Source organism: Petromyzon marinus, chromosome 42, assembly GCF_048934315.1.
Source record: "Petromyzon marinus isolate PM22_M1 ecotype Great Lakes invasive population chromosome 42, UKy_Petmar_22M1.pri1.0, whole genome shotgun sequence".
In the NCBI taxonomy this organism is placed as follows: domain Eukaryota; kingdom Metazoa; phylum Chordata; class Hyperoartia; order Petromyzontiformes; family Petromyzontidae; genus Petromyzon; species Petromyzon marinus.
The window spans coordinates 13,437,588-13,459,267 of NC_133708.1; the positions used below are offsets into that span (position 1 = coordinate 13,437,588).

The window sequence follows — 21,680 nt, forward strand, 5'->3', positions numbered from 1 at the left end:
CCCCCCTCCCGAGCGCCCTCGCCCGCTCTGTGCGCTTCTTTTCGCCGTCGACGGAGCTCCCGACGCGGCGAGCCGCTGGCCGAGACCGGCGGCTCGGCGCACGCCACGACGAGGCGGCGCGATGGCGGGCGGCGGCCGCAACTTGGAGTCGGTTCCCACGATCTCGGCGCCGCCGGCCCTCTGGAACGCCCGGCCACTTGTGACCTCACAAGCTCAATTGTCACATCACGACCCGGCCTCCAGGAGGAGGGTAGGGCCACGTCTGCTGGTGTCACCGGTCCGAATTTTCCTAAATTTGATAAACTACTAAAGTGGGAAGGCCGCACGTAGCGGCGTCTTGCACCGCAGCGCCCCCACTGCTGTCAGACCGACGCCAACTTGCTCCGGACGCCGCTGCTGTGTTCCGCGCAGGGACAGCTGCCACTGGGGAGGTGGGGGGGGGCCCTGCTGGGTGCCGCGAGGCGCGCCGCTGGCGCGGTATCGATGTCGAGCGGCGACGATGAAGACGATGATGATGATTAAGGAAACAGTAGGTGGGCCTGGGCAAGACGACGTCGCTCGGAGGAACGATCGTCGTAGGGAAGGAATTGATTCAGCGTGGCGGCCAACGGAACGGAACGCAGCCGAGTGTACGTCCAATGAGGAGAGATGGAGCGATTTAAATCGGCTCGTGTGCAGTCGATTATTACTTCGCAGGACAGTGAGAGATGGTGGCGGTTCGGGGACGCCTTCATCCAGCAGTGGACTGAACACAGCCGATGATGATACTAATATGATAAACAGTCCTGCTTTGTTCATAATAATCAATAACAATTACGTATTTCTTTCTGGGCAGCCTCTGGAATATTGAGGACCTGATCACCAAACGTGTCCCGTTTGTTCACCGGTCATCCTCAGTCCGGACTGTGCCACCCTCCTCTCGGCGTCCGCTCACCGCCACCTCTCCCCGCCGCGCCCCCCTCCCTCCCTGCCTGCCTCCACACGACTTTGTGGCGGAGCAGGACTGGAGCGGGACAAGTTCGACAACAAGACGGTGTCGTTCGAGGAGCACGTGAAGGTGGAGCACAACATGTGGCACTACCTCTACTTCATCGTGCTGGCGCGCGTCAAGGACCCCACCGAGTACACGGGCCCCGAGAGCTACGTCGCCGACATGATCGCGGTGAGGAGCGCCGGGCGGGCCGGCGGGCCGGCGGCCGCTGGTGCGGGCGGCCGCTGGTGCGGGCGTCGGCGCCGGTGGGCGGAATGCCGGGAAGTGCGATGCCGGATGACGGACGATTTGCACCGGGGGGGGGGGGTGGGGGCGAGCCGGTGATGACGTGGGTCAAAGTTCAGGGAGAGGCTCCCGAGTTAGAGAGGCAGTGCAGTGTCACTGCCTCGTTGCAAGAATGAGGAGGGGGGGCGGGTGGCACCGGCTGAGGTTCTGGTGTGGGTCGCGTGATTCTTGGTAATGAGTTTCTCTCGGGCTACGTCGTCCGTGTAGGTTTGCGACGACAGTTTTGAACTGTGACCCTCCACAACTCTGTTGGCGAGGTGGCATGGACCGGTCTGTCGCATGGTGGACGGCCATTGTTAAACAATCGACGTTATACCGACACGAGGGATCTCACTAATTATGAATCGTAATCTTGGTGGTGAATGCTTCCGCATGAAGTCAACCGACGCTGGGTCTAAGTTTGTTGCTTCGTCTCTTGTTGGTGCACACGTTGGCGGTGTCGGAGCCACGGAGGTGGCATGGATCCGATTCTGCGATTGAGCAGCCGTAGGACGACTGCGCTTTGGTCTCGTGAGATTAAATTGCAGGTGAAATATTTCACTCAAAATTAAGTAAATATCTCTATCGTAATAGCTAATGAACACAGAGCCTGTTAGACCAGAAGTTCTGAGGTTGAACCCCAGGGCTGTGATTCTCCCTGTCCCTCGTGCGGTTCAGAATGGCCATGTCGGAGATTCTGTATACAGAGGGTTGAGATTTTGAGTGGCGGCGGTGGTGGCTGTGGTTGTGGAAGCGATGGTGGAGGTGGTGGTGGCGGCGGTGGTGGCAGTGGTGGTGGCGGTGGCCGAGGTAGTGGCAGTGGTGGCGGTGGCGGTGGTGGTGGTAGTGACGGTGGTGGTGGTGGTGCGGAGGTCCGCCGGGATTACAACCGTGGCGCGGGACATTGGAGAGGCCGTTGTTGGGGCTTTTGTGGCGGGCGGCGTGCCTCACCGCCGCTGACACCAATACCATCACTCGGCCATTCCCGTGAGATTACGCGTAATAGGATTGGTGCGCGGGGCACGGTGAGTGGCCTCGTGTGTTCGCCATCGCCGCCACGTGGGTGCGTGTGCATGCGTGCGCGTGTGTGTACGTCTGCCGGTAATCTCGGTCAGTTAACTCGTAACACCTGCGTGTGTCCCGTGACCTCCTGCCAGCGGCGAGCTTTCAACGCCTCACGTGGCCTCAGCTTGTGCGTGCGTGCGCGTGTTTGTGTGTGCGTGCGTGTGCTTGTGCGTGTGTTTGTGCGTGCGTGTGTTTGTGCGTGTGTTTGTGCGTGTGTTTGTGCGTGCGTGTGTTTGTGCGTGCGTTTGTGCGTGCATGGTGAGCGGTGGCCCCAGTTGGAATCTCGCTCGAAGTCAACATCGGTGACGAATATCTGAACTGGTCATGGGCCTCCCCTAGGTCGACTTAGCCTTAAATAAGTACTTGGTGTGATGTAATAAACATTGCCACGAGGGAGACAAAGACGGCTGTGCGTGGTTCTGGGTACCCACCCCCTCGTGTGTTATGCCGGCTTTCATAGGTGCTGCGTGCTAAGCGCACTTGCCCCAAATGTCCGCTGAGACTACACGGGGGTCTGTCTCTATGAGTCCGTGTCTTTTTTGTGCGCATTTGTATGCTCATGCGTCTGTAATGTCCACGCGTGCGTGCGTGCGTGCGCGCGCGTGCACCCCACAGGAGAAAAACCTGGACTGGTTCCCGCGGATGCGTGCCATGTCGCTGGTGAGCAGCGACGGTGAGGGTGAGCAGAATGAGCTGCGTGGCCTGCAGGACAAACTCGACTGCACCATGAAGCTCGTCTCCTACCTCTCCAGCCAGCTGTCTGAGCTCAAGGAGCAGGTGAGCGGCAGCGGGGGTGGGGGGCGCGGACGGTGGCGTTGGCAGGAGGTGTGTGGGTGGGTGGGTGGTGTGTGTGTGGGTGGGTATTGGGTGCGCGTGTGCGTGTGTGTGTCTGGGAAATGGTCGTTCGGCGGTTAGCCTGCCGCTCTACGAACCCGGCGACCCGAGTTCAATTTCCGCTCGCATCTAACACCGGTGACGATTATCTGAACCGGTCCTGAGCCTACCCTAGGTCCACTCAGCATCAACTCAAAATAAGTAGCTGGTGCGGTGTGTAAACATTGTCACTAGGGGGACGAAAGTGGCCGGGCGTGGTGCTGACCCCCCACCCCATTGTGTGCCGTGCCGGCCTTCATAGGTGCTCGCGAACAGCACTCGCCCCAACTGTCTGGTGAAGGCTATACGGGGGATTTTTGGCTTTGGGGTAGGTATTTAGGGTGTGTGTGTGTGGGAAGGTATAGGGTGGGTAAATGTGTTGGTAGAGGGTTGGGTGTTTAGCTGAGTGGGTGTGTGGTTGCGTTGTGTCGGTGCTGGTAGGGGACGAGGCGTTGGTGGTGTCCGTGCGTTTAAATCGCTCAGTCGAGCTTCGAGACACCGAGGTTAAAGCCTCAAGACAGCAGTCGGTGGTGGCCACCACATTTACTGAATGATGATGATGATGGTGTTGCTGCTGATGATGACGATGACAGTGCTGCTGCTGATGACAGTGCTCACGGTGATGATGGTGCCGCTGGCGATGGTGGTGCTGGCGGTGATGGTGCTGCTGCGTGAGAGCGTGCCTTTTGGAGATGACGCAAACATAGGTGCCGCTCGCGAAGAGCACTCACCCCAAAAGGTCTGTTAAGGCTATACGGGGGATCTTTGTCTCTGTGCAGATGACGGAGCAGAGAAAGCACAAGCAGAGGATCGGCTTCATCACGAACAGCCCCCACATGAACCCCGGCGAGAGCGCGCAGATGGCGGCGTGAGATCTCAGCCGGTGCCGGCACCACCAGGGCAGCGCCGTTGTCGGCGGCGGCAGCACTAGCCACCGGCGCTATATAGGAACCACTGCCAACGTGCCACCACGACCAGCACTGGCACCATCAACACCATCGTCAGCACCAGCACGACCATCACCAACAACAACCATCGGCAACCACACCAACAACCACAACAACCGCTACCGCCGACACGAAGGCCACTACCACCGCTACCATGAGCACCATCGCCAGCAGCAGCGGCGGCGGCACCACAACCGCAAACACTCGCACACACTCACAAACACTCACAAACACTCGCACACACTCGCACACACTCACAAACACTCGTACACACTCCCACCCACTCGCAAACACTCGCACACACTCGCACACACTCACAAACACTCGCACACACTCGCACACACTCGCACACACTCGCACACACTCACAAACACTCGCAAACACTCGTACACACTCCCACCCACTCGCAAACACTCGCACACACTCCCACACACTCGCAAACACTCGCACACACTCACAAACACTCGCACACACTCGCAAACACTCGCACACACTCCCACACACTCGCAAACACTCGCACACACTCGTACACACTCGCACACACTCGCAAACACTCGCACACACTCGTACACACTCGCAAACACTCGCACACACTCGCAAACACTCGCACACACTCGCAAACACTCGCACACTCTCGCACACACTCGTACACACTCCCACACACTCGCACACACTCCCACACACTCGCACACACTCCCACACACTCGCACACACTCCCACACACTCGCACACACTCGCACACAAATAAGGGGGCAGCCTCAAGGGGGGGTCTCTGAGCGGACGATTCGGCTCCATCGAGCGGCACCGTGCCCGGCACTGCCACGACGCTGTGCCGGGGCACGGTGGGGGCACGGTGGGGGGGGGGAGGCGGGGGGGGGTTCCCGTCTGGGAGTCGTGGCGTGACGGCGATAGAGCAGCAAAGTTGAGGCGTCTCCTAAACCGCGAATAAAAAATCCTCAAGGCGTGCATCATCGCCGGTGCCATGGCCACGACATTCCCTCGTGTCCACATCACGCCATCTGGCCACCGTCGGCGCATTTCCGAGTTCACGCCGTGCGTGCGTGCGTGCGGCGGCGGCTGCTGCGCGTGTTTGTGTGCGCGTGACAGCGTTCTTGCGGGTGCGTATCGTGTTTTTGCCGACCGGTGGGTTTTGTGGCCGAGATCGCGGTTTGCCGATGCGGCCGTAGCGCCGGTTGTGGCGGTGATGGCACCGCCAGAGAGAGGCTCGGCAAGAGCTCAGGGGGGCCCAAGCGGCTCGATGGGCACCCAAGTTCATGAAAATCAAAAGGGGTGAAACCAAACATCAGCTCAAATTCAAAAGTGAATGAACGTAACGTGCCAATGAGTATAACAGGCTCACTGATCTGTCTCGTCTGTCTCGATCTTCTCAAAACTCATTCCGCCACAATTATCTTCAGTCCACGCTTCTCTCGTCTCTCTGCACCTCCGTCTCTTGTCTTCGTCGCTTCCGTCATCTCTCGTTCGTATTTTACGAGTCGGAATGCAAAGGGAAGGCATCCCACTATATCAACAAAAATTCAGCTCCAGGCCTCCGATTGGATGAGCGCTCGCATCAGGGGGCGGCGGTTGTTGGCGGTCGGCGCACCGCACCGGCGCACCGCCCCGGCTCGCCCCGGCCAAGATGAGCGGCGAGCGCCGTCTCCGGGCCACGTCCGCTCGCGAGCATCACCGGCGCCCGCGTCGGCCGCGTGCCACCGCGTCGCCTGTGCCTAAAACCGAACTCCCTCCCTTTGCCCTCCCCACCGCTCCACTCCTCCTCCACCACCCTCCGTATCACCCGACCGCACCTTTTAACTTGTCACGAAGCGATTTTGGGTGCAGATAAAAAGCAAACGGTGCTGATGAATCGTCGAAAGGCCCCGCCCCCCCCCCCCAAGCCTCGGGGGCCCCCTCGACCAAAACGGATCGCGTGCCAGAATCCCCAGCCCCGTTGTGGCGGCGTCACCGTCGGCGTGAATTCCCCGGCTGTCGGACCTCAGGAATGTTTGCAACGTCCGGTAGGACGAGGAGGATGATGATTGATGTAACTTCTGAGATCTTGTACAGCTGCCAGTACCCTCCTCTGGTGCGTGCATGCATGCGCGTACGTGGGTGGTGTGAGCGCGTGCGCGTGTTTTGGGGAATCGTGCGTCACCTCCCGTCAGATGACCCGCAACGCCGTGGGTCTGTGCCGTAACCTCCTGCCAGCAGCGAGCCAACGACACCTCACGTGACCTCAAGAGTGCAACTAGCCTGGCACGAGCGCTGTGGTGAATTCGCCGTCGCTTGCTCACGTGGGCTGCTGTCGTGAACTCGTTTGAGCGCTGTGCTGCAAAGTCAGCGGCCAACACCGGTGGAAGTGAAAGTCGGATCCGGTCTCCGGCCTCTTTGGTGTCCACTCAGCCTGGGGTGCTGTGTGAACGTGGACACCGGGGAGACAAATGCCGTCTTGTGTGGTGCTGACTTCGATAGTAGGCGCTCGCTGTGCCATGGCTTGCCGTGAGAGTCTGCAGGGCTATACGGCGTGTCTTTGTGAATGTGCAGGGCTATACGGTTGTCTTGGTGAAGATGCAGGGCTATACGACGTGTCTTGGTGAAGGTGCAGGGCTATACGGCGTGTCTTTGTAAAGGTGCAGGGCTATACGGCGTGTCTTTGTCTTTGTAAAGGTGCAGGGCTATACGGCGTGTCTTTGTGAAGGTGCAGGGCTATACGGCGTCTTTGTGAAGGTGCAGGGCTATACGGCGTGTCTTTGTGAAGATGCAGGGCTATACGGCGTGTCTTTGTGAAGGTGCAGGGCTATACGGCGTGTCTTAGTGAAGGTGCAGGGCTATACGGCGTGTCTTTGTGAAGATGCAGGGCTATACGGCGTGTCTTTGTGAAGGTGCAGGGCTATACGGCGTGTCTTAGTGAAGGTGCAGGGCTATAAGGCGTGTCTTTGTGAAGGTGCAGGGCTATACGGCGTGTCTTTGTCTTTGTGAATGTGCAGGGCTATAAGGCGTGTCTTTGTGAAGATGCAGGGCTATAAGGCGTGTCTTTGTGAAGGTGCAGGGCTATAAGGCGTGTCTTTGTCTTGGTGAATGTGCAGGGCTATACGGCGTGTCTTTGTGAAGGTGCAGGGCTATAAGGCGTGTCTTTGTCTTGGTGAAGGTGCAGGGCTATACGGCGTGTCTTTGTCTTGCGTGCGCATGCTTCCGCCGAGCGTCGCGATTTTTGTTTTAAAGAAGGAAAACCTCACTCTGCTGATTTGTAATTCTTTATTTGTGTTTTTTTTTAGTCTCGACAAAAGCGGTGTGGCTTTGTGGCTCCAGGTTCAGGGAAAATTACAAACCCGCAGCCCGGGTTTCCCCGCTGTGAGGCGACTCGTACAGGTGCGCCAATCGATAAATGGGCAGCCGAGAGAGAGAGGGGTAGGGAGAGAAAGGGGTTCGTGATGAATGATCAACACCGTTGAGTGCCTCCCCCTCGTATCCAGCGCCACGGCTGCTGTTGTTCCCCCCGGCTCCTCGGCGTTCCCTCGCCGCGCGGAGCCAAACGCCCCTTGCTGGAATCGGCCCAAACCTCCTCCGTGTTGCAGACCCCCCCCCCCCCTCTTGAAGAGCGAGCCTTGGGACCTGGCGAGGCTCTCCCACAGGTTATCCCCCGGGGCTGACGACAAACCCGAGCGTTGTGCCCCCCCCCCCCCACACTGCCACCACAACTGCCACGGTCGCTGTGCCGGATCTCTCTTGGGGGGGGGGGGGCTCTCTGTAAACGCTAAAGTTTGCTCGCTTGTTGTTTCCCGTGTTAAACTTTGTTTGCGCGCCGCTGTTGTGATGGTTTGCAATGGGGGGTGGGGGGTGCCCTGTATCATTCCGCAAGCACGTGCCGCGTACGGACGTTTGAGCGACGGCCACGTGTGGCTGTTTCTTGAGCGGTGGCTCGCCGGCTTTTGAGCGCGTTCAAAGCCGAAGCGAAGTGGCATCGTTGACCCGTCCAGCGGCACACGTGCGAACGTGACGCACGCAGAGGCGATGAAACCGATTTGTGAATTGGACCGTAATCCCTCCCCAAAATCGTGGGGGGTGGCGTGAATCGTCACGCGCGCATTGCACGCCACCCGGCGACACGCGAGCAACGCAGCGCTCAAGGGCAACGTTGGAGTGGGTGGTTTGGTGGGGGGTGTGAGTAGGGTGGGGGGTGTGGGTGGTGTGGGTGGGATTGATTCTTCGCCTCGTTGTTGTCGGTGAGTTCCTTAGAACCGACACCCTCCCCGTGAGTGGCCCCGTGCGCCATCGTGAGAAACGTGGCCGGGAGCGGAGGCCAAAGTAAAATCCTCCTCCACCGCCGTCACCGCCGCCGCCGGGAATGGCGAGGGTCGTGAGGGACGCACCGAGTTGGCGTGCAGGGGGTGAAGCCCGCGCGGGAGACACCCCGCGGGTTGGTTCCTTGGCTGGCAGTCGCCGGGAAACGCCACCCACGAGGCGTCGGGACTTTTTTTTGTCAACTTCGCGCTCACCCCGGAGAGGCCAATGGTAGTGGTGGTGGTGGGGGGGCTGAACGAAGTGGACACTGACTCGACTTGAGAGAGGCGAAGAGGCGCCACCCACAGCAGGGAGTGGAGGAGGAGGGGGTACAGCTCGGCCATGCGTGTCCGGGTCGTGCCGCGCGGTCGTTCGGTACCCGTTGCCCGACGTTTCGCTGCACGTGCGCTGGGAGCTTCTCCCGGCACAGCTCCTTGTCGCTGATTGTCTCCGGCTATCGCGGTTTGGGACCGTCCAGTGTGCCCATGTTTTGTGATTGCGGAGGGCACCGGGGTTACCCGGAGGGAGCCGCGGTTCCCCCACCCCTCCCCCCCCGTTAAACGTCGGACAACTTGCCAACGTGCATGGCACCACTCGAGAACTCGCCGGACCACCGCACCGCTGCACAGCGCGACCGCCAACATCTCCACAGCTGCTGGGGGCTTCATTTCAACCGGGGGCCTCTCCGGGTCTGCGACCCAGAGAATGTCTCCACACCGGGCGCCCTGCTTCCAGAATAACTGCGGCTGCTTCCAGCCACGCGCCGCCTGAATCCAGCCACGCGCCTCCTGCTTCCAGCCACGCGCCAGCGACGCGAGGGATGTTCGGTGAGGAGCGAACGAGGCCCTGCCCGTTCGCCAGTTCGCCGGTGGGTTGGAGCGATCCGCCGGGCAATCGAGAAGCGCCAAACATCTCGCAGATGTTTGGCAGAAAAACGACGACGACTATGTTTGGCTCATCCCCCCCACCGCCCCCCAAACAAATATTCCGCAGTCAGCGCGGTCTCTCCGTCCATACAAGAACGTGACCTCGGGCACGTGGTTCTGCGTGAGAATTCCCCGCCGTCATCTCCCAGTGGCCACGCGTGCGGGGGAGTTTTAAAAGCCCCGGGGTGGAGCTGGCCTCGAGCCAGCCGGCTCTTGTAATCACTGACATTTGTAAGGCGCGTTTCATCCGTAGGTCATTGGTGGTGGGGGAGGGCAGGCTGACATATCTATTTTGATAACGAGATTTTTTTTGGGTGAAAAAAATGTCTAAAAAATAAGAGGTCACCAAGGCTGGCCGCTGGCAGAGCGACTGGGAAACGGCCGCGCCCAAGGGGCACGGGGATGGGGGGGGGGGGTCAGCGATGATCGCGTGACTCCTCCACGTGCTCCGCCCGCGATGGGTGTCGAACCTTGCGCTGTCTTGTCCTTGTGGACATTACATTTTATAATAATAAGAATGTTCATAATAATTCAAACAAAATGAGATTGCACTCGGGGGGGGGGGGGGTGGGGGGGCTTCACCGATGGTTGATAGCTGCCGCTCCACGTGCACCGCCAGCGCGCGGTGTCGAACCTTGGGGCGCTGTCGTCCAAGAAGACTGCCGAGTCTTGCCTCCTACCGATGAAAGGACCTCGTGGTTTAAAGGACGCAGGCTCGGGTGAAGTAGGTTAGCCCGGTCGGGGGGGGGGGGGCTTGGGGAGGGCTGATTGCGCGCCGCGTTAGCCCCCCCCTGGTTAACCGACGCCAATGTCAGAGCCCAATTACAGTGGATGGGTGGGTGACAATGCGACTGCTGATGAATCACAATGGGGGGGGGATGTGGTTGGGTGTAAAATAATGACGTGAATTCGCAGTAATTGCGCGACGCGGGGAGGGTGATTTTGCCACGCGCGCTGTAACGCCTCTCTTGTTTTGCTGTAATCGTTTTGTCGGAGTTGTGTGTGTGTGTATATGGGTTCGGAGTGGTCCGCTGTAGTTTTTAACACGAAAAAATAATCCGCGTTTCGCATTTTAACGGTCGGGAAGGGGACTGGTGTAGGGTGGATGTTATGCAAACTGGAATTTTTCTAAGAAATCTGTAGGACCAAACATTTGACGATAATGATGGTCTCCGATGTGTGTTTTTTTTGTTGTTGCGGGGTTTGTACTGCCGAGCGCGCGTGGTGTGTTGTTCTTTGAGACTCTCCTCTTGAAACTCGGGTCACTCGAGAAGCTCCGCTCACGGCACGCGGAGCGAAACGTCGGACAACGAAGCGCGCGTGGCACGACCTCGGAAAAAAACGCGTCGGAACAAGCCGTGCGGCAGCAGCAGCCGCGTGCACGCCTCGTGGCACGGTGGGATTTGAGAATAATGCCAAACTTTTATTTTACTCTCAACATCGCCACCACATTTGTTTTGTTTTTCTTAAGACTGGAATTTGTACTTCGCGTGTGTATGTGCGTTTTGTTTTTGGCGTTCGGAAGTTCATTTGATGTGTGGAAGTCTACATTACAATATCAGTTTGATATTGTGTATGTGTTTTGGGAGGGCATTCTCTTTTAACAAATAATATTAATAAAGCGATGCCCACGTCAGCTTTGGTTACTTGGATGTGTTGTTTTTTAATTTGTTCTGGGACGATTGGCTGAATATTATAATAATGGCAACTTCTAACACGCCGCTACTGCACAGTATCCGCTCCGCGCTCTCGTTAAGAGAGAGAGGGGGCGACTCAGCGGAGAGGAGGAACCACAAACGGGAAGCCAGCTTGCACCAGCAATTGCCCAAGTTCTAGTCTTCTTTATACTAAGCTGCTATCAACCAATTAATTGAGTGGCAGGAAACCGAAACACCCGAAAACACCCTCGCGTGCGAGGGGGAAACACTCTATCCCATAGAGACGGAACAGTCCGAGTCCACGTTCTTATTGAAATATCTTCTGGCGGAGGCAGTGGAGCGAAACGTCGGACACCACCAAACCCCGCCGCTGCTGCCGCCTCCACAGCGCTGGAACACCGCTGCCGCGTGCAGCGTAGCCGCCACAACCACCGCCCCACTTCGTCGATTCACCGATCAAGAATTTGTTATCGGCTTCTGCTTTGTGATCGGTCCCTCGGGCCTCTTTAAAAATGGTCGTCGCCCGCACATCCTGCTCTCCCGAAGGCAGGAAACCCCCTATTAACCACTCCCAGCGCGACGTAGCTGATGATGTTGCTGATGCCGATGATGGCAACGAGCACTGTCCGTCACCTCCCGTCCAGCGGCACACTTGAGAAGAGAGACGATACTTTTTTTCCAAACCTCCAAACTATCTTCGTGTTATCCAATTGGCCGAGCAATAAAACCGATGACTGCTCGAGTGAGTAGTTCGTAAATAACCAGAGAGCCGGTAAACTAGTTTGAACCCTTGTTTTCAATGATTAAATGAATGCACACACACACACAAAACTATGAAAATAACTTTGTTTCTGCACTTTGGCTAAATTCCGGCTGCCTGAACATTGCTCTCAATCCGCAGAGTGGATAAGAAAGTTACCGCCCTCGACTGTGCGTGGAGCCAGAGGTCACATTGAGGGACCTCGGAGGTACCTCTACGATATCCACTTCTGCGGGCCGTTGAGAAAAGCAAGAAGACTCCGCCCCCCACCCTCACCCCAGCTGAATTCTAAACTCAGCCGGCAGCCTGTTTCGAGCGAATGTGGCTCGTAGGGAGAAGCGGGGATCGGGTTGGTTGGGTTTCTGTGGACGTTGCTTGGCCCAGGACCGTGGCTTTTCGGCGGGGGTGGGGAGAGGGGGGTTCGGCCAGAGCTGAAACCGAGCGACCGCTGCCGTGGTCGGTCACGCGGTCGCATCAATCCGAAAACTTGTCCAACTCCCAATAATAATAAAACATTAACATCGGTACACACGGAGTCTTAAGAGAGCGGGGTGGGGGGGGCACGCAGCGGGGCCTGTGGACGTGCCAGGCGTCACGGGGCTCGCCGGCCGAGAGGCGACGTTGACAAAACATCTAGAGAGTTAAAGGCGCAGCCCTGCAATGGCTTGCTCGCAGCCTCTTGCAGACGGGAGGGGGCACTCTGCTCAAGATAGCTTCCGCGAAAGCACCGTCTGGAGATGTGCGCGTGTGTTGGCCTCCTCGTCCACGCTGTCCAGTACCGCTACACGCGTCTCTGCCCTTCAACCAACTCACTGCTGGCACCCATCTACATTGTCGGGTGGACAGAGGCGAGGAGAGGGGGGGGGGGAGTTCCCAGTGTGCTGACCCCTTCACCGTCACAGTGGGAACAGCACCCCCCCCCCGCCCCCTCGTCAAGATACAACGTCCAAAATAGTGAGTTTACGTCCATCTGTGATTTAAACAAAATTCACCATTCCGTGTCGAGTTGAGATCACTCGAAGGGATCCTCGGAGACAGCTCTGTGATGCCTGCTACTGACTTGGGCTCTCCTGTAACGCACGTGGCCGATGCACCACGGGGCCTCGGTCTTGTGGACTGCGAAGCTCGCGATGCGCGCGTCGTCGAATTGTGGGGGGGGGGGGGGGATCCCGGCGTTGTCTGGAATCCACGACGATTGTCAGGAAATTACAAACTCGGGCTGCGGCGCGGATACCGTGCGGGAGAAGTTTTGAATGTGCACGGAAGAACGTCCGCCGTCAGGCTGCGGCGAGAAAGCACGCCAATGCGTAACACGAAACACGTGCAGCCTTGCTCACACCGCCGTTGACCGGGGTTAGCAAGGCACGTGTGTCGTGTTGCGTGCACGTGATCTCTGTATTGTGTTTTGTTGGGCTTGGGTAGTGGGCTGTGGAGCGGAGGGAGGGGGGGTGCAGTGGGATTTAATCGGGGCCCCCGCTCAGCTGCTAAGCCCCGTGATGCCCGGCACGTTGCCGGGCACCGCGTGTCTCGTTAAAGGCTGCGTCCGCGGACGCCACAATAGCACGGTGTGTGTGTGTGGCCTTGAACAAAAATTATAGAAAATGAGCGACGTTTTCAGAAATGGCCCTTCTTCATGGCACATCGCAGGGGCCATAGCGAGGTGTAGTGGTTAAGATTGGGAGACTGCACTCCATAACCACGGGCGAACCACTTTGAGAACCGCTGCACACTCCATTGGTGTTTAGTGGGGTCAATGCCCGAAACGTCGCTTTTTTTCCTTAGCCGGACGGCGGCGGTTACGCACGTGGTCTGTAATCCAACACTGCGGAGGCAGCGGCGAGGGTTGTTGGATCACGCAGCTGTTGTGAAACTCCTTTTCCGTGAGCGTCGAAGAGTAGCCATCCGTGGTGTGTGTTTGTGTGCTCGGTGTGTGTGTGCTAGGTGTGTGTGTGCTAGGTGTGTGTGTGCTAGGTGTGTGTGCTAGGTGTGTGTGTGCTAGGTGTGTGTGCTAGGTGTGTGTGCTAGGTGTGTGAGCGGTGTGTGTGTGCTAGGTGTGTGTGCTAGGTGTGTGAGCGGTGTGTGTGTGTGCTAGGTGTGTGTGTGCTAGGTATGTGTGTGTGCTAGGTGTGTGAGCGGTGTGTGTGTGCTAGGTGTGTGTGTGCTAGGTGTGTGAGCGGTGTGTGTGTGTGCTAGGTGTGTGTGTGCTAGGTGTGTGAGCGGTGTGTGTGTGCTAGGTGTGATTGTGCTAGGTGTGTGAGCGGTGTGTGTGTGCTAGGTGTGTGTGTGCTAGGTGTGTGTGTGCTAGGTGTGTGTGCTAGGTGTGTGAGCGGTGTGTGTGTGCTAGGTGTGTGAGCGGTGTGCGTGTGCTAGGTTTGTGTGTGCTAGGTGTGTGAGCGGTGTGTGTGTGTGCTAGGTGTGTGTGCTAGGTGTGTGTGCTAGGTGTGTGTGCTAGGTGTGTGAGCGGTGTGTGTGTGCTAGGTGTGTGAGCGGTGTGTGTGTGTGCTAGGTGTGTGTGTGCTAGGTATGTGTGTGCTAGGTGTGTGAGCGGTGTGTGTGTGCTAGGTGTGTGAGCGGTGTGTGTGTGCTAGGTGTGTGTGTGCTAGGTATGTGTGTGTGCTAGGTGTGTGAGCGGTGTGTGTGTGCTAGGTGTGTGTGTGCTAGGTGTGTGAGCGGTGTGTGTGTGTGCTAGGTGTGTGTGTGCTAGGTGTGGTTGTGCTAGGTGTGTGAGCGGTGTGTGTGTGCTAGGTGTGTGTGTGCTAGGTGTGTGTGTGCTAGGTGTGTGTGCTAGGTGTGTGAGCGGTGTGTGTGTGCTAGGTGTGTGAGCGGTGTGTGTGTGCTAGGTTTGTGTGTGCTAGGTGTGTGAGCGGTGTGTGTGTGTGCTAGGTGTGTGTGCTAGGTATGTGTGTGCTAGGTGTGTGTGCTAAGTGTGTGAGCGGTGTGTGTGTGCTAGGTGTGTGTGCTAGGTGTGTGTGTCCTAGGTGTGTGAGCGGTGTGTGTGTGTGCTAGGTGTGTGTGTGCTAGGTGTGTGAGCGGTGTGTGTGTGTGCTAGGTGTGTGTGTGCTAGGTGTGTGTGTGCTAGGCGTGTGTTCTAGGTGTGTGAGCGGTGTGTGTGCTAGGTGTGTGAGCGGTGTGTGTGTGCTAGGTGTGGTTGTGTTAGGTGTGTGAGCGGTGTGTGTGTGCTAGGTGTATGTGTGTGCTAGGTGTGTGTGAGCGGTGTGTGTGTATATCGTGTGTGTATATCATGTGTGTATGTCCTGTGTGTGTATGTCATGTGTGTGTATATCATGTGTATATCGTGTGTGTGTATATATATATCATGTGTGTGTATATACTGTGTGTGTATATATCATGTGTGTGTATATCATGTGGGTGTATGTCATGTGTGTATGTGATGTGTGTGTATGTCATGTGTGTGTATATCCTGTTTGTGTATGTCATGTGTGTATGTCCTGTGTGTATATCATGTGTGTGTGTATATCGTGTGTATATCGTGTGTGTATGTTGTGTGTGTGTATGTCGTGTGTGTATGTCATGTGTGTGTGTATGTCATGTGTGTGTATGTCCTGTGTGTGTATATGTCGTGTGTGTGTATGCCGTGTGCGTGTATGTCGTGTGTGTATGTCATGTGTGTGTGTATGTCCTGTGTGTATGTCGTGTGTGTATGTCATGTGTGTGTCATGTGTGTGTATATCATGTGTGTGTATGTCATGTTTGTGTGTGTATATATCGTGTGTGTGTATGTTATGTGTGTGTGTGTCATGTGTGTGTATGTCATGTGTGTGTATATCCTGTGTGTATTTCATGTGTGTGTGTATATCATGTGTGTATGGCATGTGTGTGTATATCGTGTGTGTATGTCGTGTGTGTATGTCATGTGTGTGTATGTCATGTGTGTGTATGTCGTGTGTATATGTAATGTGTGTGTATGTCATGTGTGTATATGTCATGTGTGTGTGTGTATGTCATGTGTGTGTATGCCGTGTGTGTGTGTGTATGTCATGTGTGTGTGTATGTCGTGTGTGTATGTCATGTGTGTGTATGTCATGTGTGTGTGTGTGCATGTCGTGTGTGTGTATGTCATGTGTGTGTGTATGTCGTGTGTGTGTGCGTATGTCATGTGTATGTGTGTATGTCATGTGTGTGTATGTCGTGTGTGTGTCATGTTTGTGTGTGTATGTCGTGTGTGTATGTCGTGTGTGTATGTCATGTGTGTGTATGTCATGTGCGTGTGTATGTCATGTGTATGTCATGTGTGTGTATGTCATGTGTGTGTATGTCGTGTGTGTATGTCGTATGTGTGTGTGTCGTGTATATGTGTCATGTGTGTGTGTGTGTCGTGTGTGTGTATGTCGTGTGTGTGTGTCATGTGTGTGTGTATGTCGTGTGTGTGTATGTCATGCGTGTATGTCATATGTGTGTATGTCATGTGTGTATGTCATATGTGTGTATGTCATGTGTATGTGTGTATGTCATGTGTTATGTGTGTATGTCGTGTATGTATGTATGTCATGTGTGTGTATGACATGTGTGTGTATGCCATGTGTGTGTGTGTCATGTGTGTGTATATCATGTGTGTGTATATCCTGTGTGTGTATGTCCTGTGTGTTTATGTCCTGTGTGTGTATGTCATGTGTGTATTTCATGTGTGTGTGTGTGTATATATATATCACGTGTGTATGTCATGTGTGTGTGTGTATATATCGTGTGTGTATGTCGTGTGTGTGTATGTCATGTGTATGTCATGTGTGTGTGTGTATGTCGTGTGTGCATGTCATGTGTGTATATGTCATGTGTGTGTATATGTCATGTGTGTGTATGTCATGTGTGTGTGTATGCCGTGTGTGTATGTCGTGTGTGTGTATGTCATGTATGTGTGTGCATGTCGTGTGTGTATGTCATGTGTGTATGTATGTCATGTGTGTGTGTGTCATGTTTGTGTGTGTATGTCGTGTGTGTGTATGTCGTGTGTGTGTATGTCATGTGCGTGTGTATGTCATGTGTGTGTATGTCATGTGTGTGTGTCATGTGTGTGTATATCATGTGTATGTGTGTATGTCATGTGTGTGTATGTCATGTGTGTATATGTCGTGTGTGTGTATGTCATGTGTGTGTCTGTCATGTGTGTGTATGTCATGTGTGTATATATCGTGTATATCGTGTGTGTATGTCGTGTGTGTATGTCGTGTTTGTATGTCATGTGTGTGTATGTCATGTGTGTGTGTCATGTGTGTGTGTATGTCATGTGTGTGTATGCCGTGTGTGTGTATGTCGTGTGTGTATGTTATGTGTGTGTGTATGTCCTGTGTGTATGTCATGTGTGTGTATGTCATGTGTGTATATCCTGTGTGTGTATGTCCTGTGTGTATGTCATGTGTGTATGTCATGTGTGTGTGTATATCATGTGTGTGTATGTCATGTTTGTGTATATATCGTGTGTGTGTGTCATGTGTGTGTGTCATGTGTGTGTATGTCATGTGTGTGTATGTCACGTGTGTGTATATGTCATGTGTGTATATGTCATGTGTGTGTATGTCATGTGTGTGTGTATGCCGTGTGTGTGTATGTCATGTGTGTATGTTATGTGTGTGTGTGCATGTCGTGTGTGTGTATGTCATGTGTGTGTATGTCGTGTGTGTGCGTATGTCATGTGTATGTGTGTATGTCAGGTGTGTGTGTATGTCATGTGTGTGTGTCATGTTTGTGTGTGTATGTCGTGTGTGTATGTCGTGTGTGTATGTCATGTGTGTATGTCATGTGCGTGTGTATGTCATGCGTATGTCATGTGTGTGTATGTCATGTGTGTGTGTCATGTGTGTGTATGTCGTGTGTGTATGTCGTATGTGTGTGTGTCGTGTATATGTGTGTCATCATGTGTGTGTGTGTGTCGTGTGTGTATGTCGTGTGTGTCATGTGTGTGTGTATGTCGTGTGTGTGTATGTCATGCGTGTATGTCATATGTGTGTGTATGTCATGTGTGTATGTCATATGTGTGTATGTCATGTGTATGTGTGTATGTCATGTGTTATGTGTGTATGTCGTGTATGTATGTATGTCATGTGGGTGTATGGCATGTGTGTGTATGTCATGTGTGTGTATGTCATGTGTGTGTGTATGTCGTGTGTGTGTATGTCATGTGTGTGTGTATGTCATGTGTATGTATGTAATGTGTATGTGTGTATGTCATGTGTGTGGGTATGTCATGTGTATGTATGTCATGTGTATGTGGGTATGTCATGTGTGTGTATGTCATGTGTGTGTGTGTCATGTGTGTGTGTATGTCGTGTGTGTGTCATGTGTGTGTATGTCATGTGCGTGTGTATGTCATGTGTATGTCATTTATGTGTATGTCATGTGTATGTCATGTGTGTGTGTGTATATCACGTGTGTGTATGTCATGTGTGTGTGTATGTCATGTGTGTATGTCATGTGTGTGTGTCATGTGTGTGTATGTCGTGTGTGTATGTCGTATGTGTGTGTGTCGTGTATATGTGTGTCATGTGTGTGTGCGTCGTGTGTGTGTGTGTGTATGTCGTGTGTGTGTGTCATGTATGTGTGTATGTCGTGTGTGTGTATGTCATGTGTGTATGTCATATGTGTGTATGTCATGTGTGTATGTCATATGTGGGTGTATGTCATGTGTATGTGTGTATGTCATGTGTATGTGTGTATGTCATGTGTGTTTGTGTATGTCATGTGTGTGTATGTCATGTGTGTGTGTCGTGTGTGTGTATGTCGTGTGTGTATGTCATGTGTGTGTATGTCATGTGTGTGTGTTATGTGTGTATGTCGTGTATGTGTGTATGTCATGTGTGTGTGTATGGCATGTGTGTGTATGTCATGTGTGTGTATGTCGTGTGTGTGTCATGTGTGTGTGTATGTCATGTGTATGTGTGTATGTCATGTGTATGTGTGTATGACATGTGTGTGTATGTCATGTGTATGTGTGTATGTCATGTGTGTGTGTGTCATGTGTGTGTGTATGTCATGTGTGTGTATGTCATGTGTGTGTATGTCATGTGTGTATGTATGTCATGTGTGTGTGTATGTCGTGTGTATGTCATGTGTGTGTGTGTATGTCGTGTGTGTGCCATGTGTGTGTGTATGTCATGTGTGTGTGTATGTCACGTGTGTGTGTGTGTATGTCGTGTGTGTGTGTATGGCGCTCCTGTTTTGTCAGCTGCATCACCCAAGTCATGAGGCTGTCACGTTTTACTCCGTGGGGACGGGGGGGGTCTGTGGGGCTGTGTGGGGGGGCTGTGTGGGGGGGCTGTGGGGCTGTGTGGGGGGGGGGGGCTGTGGGGCTGTGTGTGGGGGGGAGGGCGCTGCTACCGCTGGTGCCACGAGCGGCGAGGTCTCACGGCGAGGCTGTCACGAGGTGTCGGGAACGCGCACGTGGCTCCTGCATGCGTGGAGGGGGGGGCCCCGATCACGAATCAACAATCCCTGCCGCTGGGCCAATGGGATGGGAGTGCGAGCGGCACAGAAGTCCCCCACCCACCCACGCACGCACCCCTGCCCGCCCGACTTCCCACGTGAATGTGTTGTTTGTGCAAGTGCCTGAGTGGGGGTGCGGTAGTGTAGTGGTTAGCGCTACGCTGCGCTACGAACCTGGCGACCCGAGTTCGATTCCCGCTCACGGCCAACACCGGTGACGATTATCTGAACCGGTAGCTGGGCCTCCCCTAGGTCGACTCGGCCTCAAATGAGTGCCTGGTACGGTGTGTAAACATCGTCGCCGGGGCGACAAAGGCGGCCGGGCGTGGTGCTGGCCACCCTCCCCCTCGTGTGCCGTGCCGGCCTTCATAGGTGCTACTCGCTAACAGCACTTGCCCCTACAGTCTGTTCGAGGCTATACGGGGGATCTTTGTCTTGTTGTTTGTTGTGGATGTGCGACGGAGGAGCGGTGACTCGAGCTCGATTCCCGCTCACGGCCAGCGACGATTATTTGAACCGGGCCTCCCCTAGGTCGACTCAGCCTCATCATCGCCACTGGGGGGAGAAAGGCGCGCGTCGTTCGGGCCTTCATCGGTGCTTCTCGCTGACAGCAACTTGCCCAGACAGTCTGTTAAGGCTACACAGGGGCGATCTTTGTCTAAGTGGGGTGTGCGCGTGAGTTGTCTGGCAACAACGCAACGCTCATATGACCAGAGCTGCCCCACAGCCGCTGGCATATTCTCTGTTATATTGCCGTTCAATGTTTACTCGGCCGAATGGCGTTGTTAGCTGAACCCCCATGGTGTTGTTGTACGTTCGTCGTTTTCTCTTATCAGCCACAGCTTCAAACGACGCGTGATCGATGTTTTATTCTGCAGTTGCTTCATCACAACGTTCTCAATCATTGTGGATAGGCGTGGATAATGCGGAGTGGATACGGCTTCAGACAGAGTGAATAATGTAGAGTGGATACGATTGTGCGAGAGTGGCTACGATCGGAGCTGGGGACATCGCGATAACCCACGGGCGCCTGAGATTGTTAATCTGATCCGGCACCATTTCGTGTGGCGTTCCTTTCGGGATGTGTTGCCGGGCCCATTGCCATGCTCCCACCGGGTCATCTGATTCGACACCTCGGCTTCGAGCGGTGCCGGATCATTTGTTGCATGATGTTATAAAGGGGCCCTAAATTAAAATAAAAGCTGAAATATTAAAACACAAATTGTTTTACTTGCATAGCAAAGTAATTGTATGTTTCCCTTCAACGTGACTTTACCGAAAGAACTAAGATTATGAATTCCCAGTGGTTCATTGAAGTTAAAGGCGGTATAGTACTATAGTAATAGAGCAAGTGCAGAATCACTGAACCGGAATTGATAGCTTGAAAGCATTTAGCGCGGGGCCCTTGAAAGTGTGAGGCCCGTAGCAACACGTGTAGTAGCTACACGTGTAGCTACTACACGTGTAGCTACTGCACACGTAGCTACTACACACGTAGCTACAACACGTGTAGCAGCTACTACACGTGTTTTAGCAACACGTGTAGTAGCTACTACACGTGTTGCTACTTTTGCTGCCAGGATAATCCGGCACTGCACTCGGGGTTCATTGCGATGCGGACGACACTCAATTTCTCTTGTCGATACCGAGCCAGCCCTTCCTCTTTCCTCCGCCGCTGTCTCCACTCTCACTTGGACGCTGGCTTCCGTCAACAGCTGGACGCAACTCGAGTTCCTCCTCCAAATGTACGGCGATACCCAAACAGCTATCCCCAACAACTTCAAAAAGCTGTCCTCTTCAACGTTACGATGACCTTGAAATCATCGGTTCTGCAACAGGAAAGTGATAAATCAAGTGGCCATCCATGAGCCCACGCTGTCCTTCAAGGCTCGCATTATCTATATAGACATTTGCAGACATGCTCGGTCCGCGCCTGCATGTCAGCACCTTGCATCGACTACTTCCACTCTCGTTAACACGTAGAAGGCTTTCGCGACCAATAGTATTCATAATAAAGGTTTTTGGGTTAGATTACGTAAATATAAATGTTGTGTCGTAACCCTCCTCCACCCGACACAGCCAATTAGTAGGGGGTTTGTCACGTAAACAAAACGCCAAATAGTTATTTCAGCCCGCCGGTGTGTTGGAGAGTAAATCCATTTGTAAATGTTGTGGATTTACTCTTCAATACACCGGCGGGCTGAAGTAGTAACTATTTGGCGTTTTGTTTACGTGACAAATCCCTTACTAATTGGCTGTATCGGGTGGTGGAGAGTTACGACACAACATTTATACTTATACGATCTAACCCAAAACCCTTTATTATGAATTCCACTCTCTTGTTTGCTCCATGGCTTGGCTGAGAAGGTGCTGAGCGTTCCGCGGCTTGTTCAAAACGCGTCTGCTGGGGTGGTCATCCGGAACACGCTCGGATGACATAACGCTCACGGTTTGCCTCCCTGCAACTGATTTCAAGTCACG

At 54.3% G+C, this 21,680-nt stretch overlaps 1 protein-coding gene across 4 annotated transcripts in view; it reads left to right on the forward strand.

Moving 5' to 3' along the window:
- Nucleotides 1-7,375, forward strand: part of LOC116951169 (inositol 1,4,5-trisphosphate-gated calcium channel ITPR1-like) — a 135,410-nt gene extending 128,035 nt beyond the window's left edge. The window contains exons 56-59 of one of the 4 annotated variants that reach the window (XR_012946579.1): nt 1,002-1,162; nt 2,936-3,097; nt 3,973-7,251; nt 7,289-7,375. Coding sequence is in view for 1 of the 4 variants with exons in the window: in XM_076073551.1 (XP_075929666.1) it covers nt 1,002-1,162; nt 2,936-3,097; nt 3,973-4,065 (416 nt within the window). In the remaining 3 variants the exon portion in view is untranslated. Of the gene's footprint in view, nt 1-1,001; nt 1,163-2,935; nt 3,098-3,972 lie in introns of all 4 variants that reach the window. The other 3 variants (XR_012946580.1, XR_012946581.1, XM_076073551.1) reach the window with 3 other exon arrangements.
- Nucleotides 7,376-21,680: the final 14,305 nt, after the last annotated feature.